At 39.7% G+C, this 6162-nt stretch overlaps 1 protein-coding gene across 2 annotated transcripts in view; it reads right to left on the bottom strand.

Annotated features, from left to right (window-relative positions):
* Nucleotides 1–5280, bottom strand: part of rab11fip4b (RAB11 family interacting protein 4 (class II) b) — a 31788-nt gene extending 26508 nt beyond the window's left edge. Inside the window, exon 1 of one of the 2 annotated variants that reach the window (XM_032534312.1) lies at nt 4769–5280. In XM_032534312.1, the coding sequence (XP_032390203.1) occupies nt 4769–4846 (78 nt within the window). In that variant the 5' untranslated portion in view covers nt 4847–5280. The remainder of the gene's footprint in view (nt 1–4768) is intronic. The other variant, XM_032534320.1, reaches the window with a different exon arrangement.
* Between the last annotated feature and the right edge of the window lie 882 nt (nt 5281–6162).

Raw genomic sequence — 6162 nt, 5'->3', positions numbered from 1 at the left:
TGTGTGTGTGTGTGTGTGTACAGTAGGCTCAATAAACAAGGAGAACTTGAAATACATCTTGATTATGAGTGATTTTGACTGTTCTATTACATTGTGTGTGAATCAATACTAAAACTGCATCTGTTATTACGAAGAAAAAATCCCCACAAACTTGACATAACAATTTAGCTCCAGTACTTGAAGATCACAAAGCTGCAAGCAGAGCAATGGTTGTATCCTGCTGACTGCTGCACAACATTCAGTCAATGCTCTACATGTGGGGGTGGAGGTGTCAGTGTGCGATGTGTAATATCCGAAAAAAGGGCTAAAAGTTAAACCAAAGAGTTGTTCTTGTACTTTTTATCCCTGTACACACGGTTACCAATGATTGAGAGAGAAAAAGTAAAAAGAAAGCTCAATGTTTGTGTGGACAAGTGTTTTAAAATCCGAATAAAAGCCAAACAGCATAAGTGACGTGCTGAAGTGTAAGAGAAGCTGTCACACCAATCAGGCAGGTGTGTGTAAGTTTTAGTTTATTTGCTCTCTGCGTACCAACCACCTGTTCTGAACTCTCAAGTGTTTGACAACTGCTGACACTGCATGTTTGAACAAAAAGCAGTACTGCTCCACATCAAAACAAGGAAGTCTGCATTCACCCACAGAAGTCAAACCAAAGTCATGAGTGTGCTTCCTTTTTAGCCCTGCTACAGACTGTAATTCAGGCCACTGGGGTTGCAACTAGGGCTGCACAATATATTAGCTCGAATTGCAATCTAATTGCGATATGATTCACAATATTGGAGGGAATGATCATTTTTGTAACAGTATTCTCATTTTCATTGAAAAAAAAAAATGATTGAAGTGTGTTTTTTTGCGAGGATCTGTGCCAAACAAAGATTTTTTTCTTTAGTCTGCAGGATACGATTTGTAGGCCGGGATGTCTCTGCAGCACCACAATACTTTATTTTAGAATGGTTTGACACATATTTTGACTTTAACAAATATTGTGCCCCTCTGCGATTTGAATATTGCATAGTTCATATTGCCTTTCGATAAAATTGCGATTAATTGCGCCGCCCCAGTTGCAATTAGAGATAAGTTTGGTTCAGAAAGAGTAAAAATAAATATCCCTCAAAATTTCCCAGAGCCCAAGGTGACATCTTCACAATTCTTGTTTAGTCTAACCTAAAACGCCGAACCTTTAATCTCCAATTTTTTTCAATGATATATACCAGATACAAGCAGCATATCATATTTCTTAAGCTAGAACCCTGAGAATTTCTAACATTTTTGCTTGATAATAAAAAGCAATCCATTATCAATTTTTTGCAGATTCATTTTTTTGTTGACTAATGGTTTTAGGTCTGCAGTCCACTGATTTAGCATTTGGCATGGTTGAGTCATGTTTCCCTTGAATTATCATCATCACTAGTATTACTACGAATTGCAAGAAAAGAAGTTAGATTCATCTTCAAAGAAAAGCACAGCACATTAACTATTATGCAGCAGCACTAACACTTATAACTTACTATCCTCTCACAGCCAAAGTGTGTTGTGTGTAGCGTTTTGAATGTCCTCTTAGTGTCATTAAACTCATGTCCAGTGAAAAGAAAAAGTCTTTCTTTAACAAAGTGCTTTGTCTTTCTCCTAAGCGACTGTTTGTCAGCCCTCTTGCTGTTGGCTTCTGAATGGGGGCATTTCAGTGTGTTCGTTAGCGGCAGACCCTCAGCAGGTGGTCTGGACCCTGCTTCTTTTCAGCTGTTGCATGTAAATCTCGTCATTCAAATGTTGCATTATGTGCCAACAATAACTAATTTAAACATTTTCTAAAAGGAAAACAAGTATAAGAATGTCACAGACAATATGACTTTAAAACTACAGTATATGAAAGGTGCAATATGTAATACTGACAGCTAGTATTTAAAATAGTTACTGTAGTACAAATTCTAAATACTGGAGAGAGTCGTCTCCCCTGCCCCCTCCTCGAAGTTCACTGAGGTTGCCAGGCTGAGACCGCAGCATCCACAACAATGTTGCTAGACGCTTGTCTCACATAGCCAGACTTTACTTTACAGCATAGCGGAGTAGCTAACGCTAGATGCTGCATCACTTTACTGGCAGTGTTTCAATTGTTTTTGCAAGTAACCAACTCAGGTACTATAGCTTTAGAATTAAATGTGAGAACACAAATGTTGAAATTACATAAAATGCCCGTCCCTAGGAGCCGTGATAAATTAGCCTGGAGCTAATACTTAGCTACCTGTTCAGTAGGAAATTTGCCAACTAGGTGTCCTTTTCCTGCTGCCAACTTTTAAATATATCTGCAATATTTACCCGAGTTTGTTACGTCTCTGGTCACACAACAAACATGCCGTTTTATTTAGGTTGGTTGATCCTGTTTGTTTGCTGCTTTCATGGCTGTACTAACGTTACAGCTGTAGCTCGCTGGGTTTACGTTCCTACAGGTTTATCTGGCAACCCGGCCTGGCTGTCAAACTGGGTAGTTGATAACAGCACACAAGCCAAAACACAAACAGAAATTCCATCAACGGAACGTAAATTACAAAAGGAGAACATACTGGCATTAGCATTGTTGTCAGAAAAGATAGTATTTCAACTTAGCATGTTTCCTTAAAAGGTGCCCTGCCATACAAAAACGTTTTTACTTGGAATTTTTAGGTCCATATGTGTTTGTGTTATGTTGTGAATGTGAAAATGAACTGCTACCTCCTCTGTCAGCTCTAGTCACTGAAAAGAAATGAGCAGAGAAATCAGGCCATTTACAAAAGCTAGTCAGTTTGATGTCATGTTGCCTGAGCTCAATACAATTCATGAGCTCGACCAGTTGCGCTGGGTAAAGCCAGGATCTGAGCTGTTAACCAATCAGAGTCAAGCAGCTTACATTGTTGAATGTTAATGAGAAATGGCACAAATCAAGCTGAGTCACGGTAGAATGGCTTGAAACAAAATAACCAAGGCATTTTTCCCCAAATGATTGTTACAGAGTCCATGGTAGAACTTCAGACACTACCACAAAGTAATGAAATATGTGTGGCAGGGCACCTTTAATATCTGATGATGCGTTGGTGTCATTTTGGGATTACAGTAAATATATTACACATTGGACTTTTAACTCTGGGGAAATGTATATGTGTTGAGATAATTGTTTTGTCAAGAATTTATTCTTTCGTCTTTCACAGTATCAATGTATTAGAAAGTATGAAAGAAATCATAGAGGAGTGACTGTTCTAACTCTAACAGATTAACCTCCATCCAACCAGTCAGCTAAGTACTGCATGTTAATCTAGTTATTCTAGTCCTAGTGTACACACAGCACCGTCAAAAACGCTTAGCTAAATGTCAGTCTTGTTTACGGAATACAAATTACTGTAAAAAGCAACTATGTTCAACTATATGACCAAAAGCAAAACTCTTTTAGTGGAAAATAAGTTTTTTTTTGCAGCCCCAGGGACAATCAACAGAGAATTGTTCTGCTCAGCTGAAGAATAGTAAATCTCATTATGCAATGTCCAGTCACAGAACAGATGCATTGAAACAATGAACTATAGAGTCTGACGTCACATGTAGCCATTGAAATCCCCACAATACAAATAAAACTCACCTTGCCTCTCTATTTTTGAAATAATGAATGAATATTAGTAGGTGCAAAAGGTACAGCAAGTATGTGTTGTATTGTCAACAGCATTTTTTCTAAATTCTCTAGATGATCTACAGTAAGACTTATTTTTAAAATGATGACACAGCCACAAAGACAACCTTTTAACTGACTGAGTTTTTTTATTGTTTACTGTAACATTATTGGCACCTAAAACTTTCTAGTAGTAAATCAAATTGTTTTAAATACAGTTAAATCATTCCTAAGCATGTTGTGTGTATTATGTTTACAATTTTGGTGGGGTTGGATTAAAACACAACGTGATCTATGTGGTATAAACTTCACTTTTCTACTGAACTATGTCCTGAATAAACAGACTGCAATAGGTTAAATTACCGTAATAGAGCATCATTATTTGACAGGGTTTCCAAATGACTTACTATTAGGCTAATGAGGAAGTTAAATACACATGACACAATGACTTACACCACCCTACAATGTATTACACTATGTGCCAAATCTCATTCTCCTCAGTCCTGTCAGACAACTAACTTGTTTATCCCATAAACACTATTTTTCTACCTTTTCTGATCTATCTGTACCTGCTATATCTGTCCTGTTCCCTGCAAACTTCTTTTGATCTTAGCCACTCTCATCATTCCCTTTCCTTAAAGCTACCCTGGTTTCCAATTAATCCCATTACCATCAGAAATATGTTGAACTGCAACAGAGCCATCAGTGACTGAGGAAGGGAGAGAAACAAGGGATACTAGCAGCAGATAGGAACAAGAAGAGTGAACAGAAGAGACAGGGGAGTGTAGCGTGATGACACAGACACCGACAGCTGAGCAAGACAGACAGGGAAGCTCTGAGGCAGGGTCAACTCTATGCAACACACACACACACACACACACACACACACACACACACACACACACACACACACAGAGGGGGACAATGGACTCTGCACTGCTGCTGAACTGTCCCCCTTTACCTCGCCAGTCTTCAACCCACTCCTTAACACATGAACCATCTCTGCTTATGTTTTTGCCTCTTGTTTACTGAACCCTCACGTTTCGCTATTGAGTATTTTCTCTGTTTTGTTCTCATTCTGTCAAGTGATCTTTCATCACCCCCATTTTCCAGCTGGATGGGTGCAGTCTGGTTGCTTACCCCGTTTACTAGTGAGGGGAGTCCATGGCCAGCAGTCCCTCTCTTTCCACCAGCAAAACCCTCGTCCGATGAAGTCATCCACTGTTCCCTGCTCACCAGGTCTAAGTCCGTTGTCTTAGCTTACACCCCACACAGGTGTTCCCTTACGAGGCAAGAGTCGGGATAGTCCAAAGGGTGAGTCCCTGTCAGTGGTATAGTCCAAAGAGAGGCAGAGGAGCGAAGCAAGATGTATCGTTCACTTTAAACACTGCACCGGCTGCCTGGCTTATTCTACACCAACATTCTCTCTCTCTCTCTCTCTCTCTCTCTCTCTCTCTCTCTCTCTCTCTCTCTCTTTCTCTCTCTGTCTGTCTGTCTCTCACTCTCTCTCACACACACACACACACACACACAAACACAGACACTCAAACACACACACACAAACAAACACAAGCACAGACTCTGCACCTCACACACTCTCCCTCTCTCGCTGACCGGTTCGCTGGCTGACTTGCATTCACACAGTGAGAGAGCTCAGATCAGGCAACAGTTGTTGAATTCATGGCCACTCCTCCCTCCTCTCTCCCACCCTTGCAAATCGTTGCTTAGCAACTGGCTTCTGTGGGCGGGGCCTGTGAGAGTCCTCACATTGCTGCACACTCTGCTCTCGGCTGCCACCTACTCAGGCTATATTTGCATATAAGTCCTGGCTGGCTCTGTGTCAGAGGCCAGTGCCTGTGTGGGCTGTGTGGAGAGGGAGAATGAGGTGATTGTTGTCACTTTAAATTGAAACAGTTTGTCTTCAGTGATGCAGCAGATTCCACAAGATCGGTCAAAAAATAAAGACTTACTGGTTAGTCACAACGGGGAAGGAGAGAGTTGATGGCAAAGCTGCCAGAGGCATTTGTTTATTGTTCAGAAAATAACTTGTTTCTGCAATGTGTCCTTTAAAGAACAGGAGAAGACACCGATTAAGTTGTATTTATCTATCTATTTCAAAAATGGATATTTTTTAAGTAACAATTCCCAACATACTCTGGTTTCAGTTTCTCCAAGGTGAATATTTTTCAGGGTTTTCTTAAGACTTATGTGTTATTAAACTGATTTTTGGGGGGTTTTGGACTGGTAGTCAGAAAAAAAGAAACATTGAATTTTGGCATTTGGATATGCCAACTTCGACTTAATATTTTGAAGATTGTGTTGTAATATTCCTTACTGTTTTCTGACATTTGATGCACAAATAACTAATTATAACCAACACAATCCAATCATAGTCAGAATATATAAACTGTATCCCCCCACTCTAGCATAAACTCCCAACAATCCAGTTACTTTTAATATCCCAAACATACAATGCAAGAGATTTAATGTCCATTTTTCATTCAAAGTGGAGAAAATCCTCAAATATCTTTTGA

This window comes from Etheostoma spectabile, chromosome 2, assembly GCF_008692095.1.
Source record: "Etheostoma spectabile isolate EspeVRDwgs_2016 chromosome 2, UIUC_Espe_1.0, whole genome shotgun sequence".
NCBI lineage: Eukaryota > Metazoa > Chordata > Actinopteri > Perciformes > Percidae > Etheostoma > Etheostoma spectabile.
Note: the sequence above shows the minus strand (reverse complement) of the source record. Positions and strands in the feature narration are given on the sequence as shown.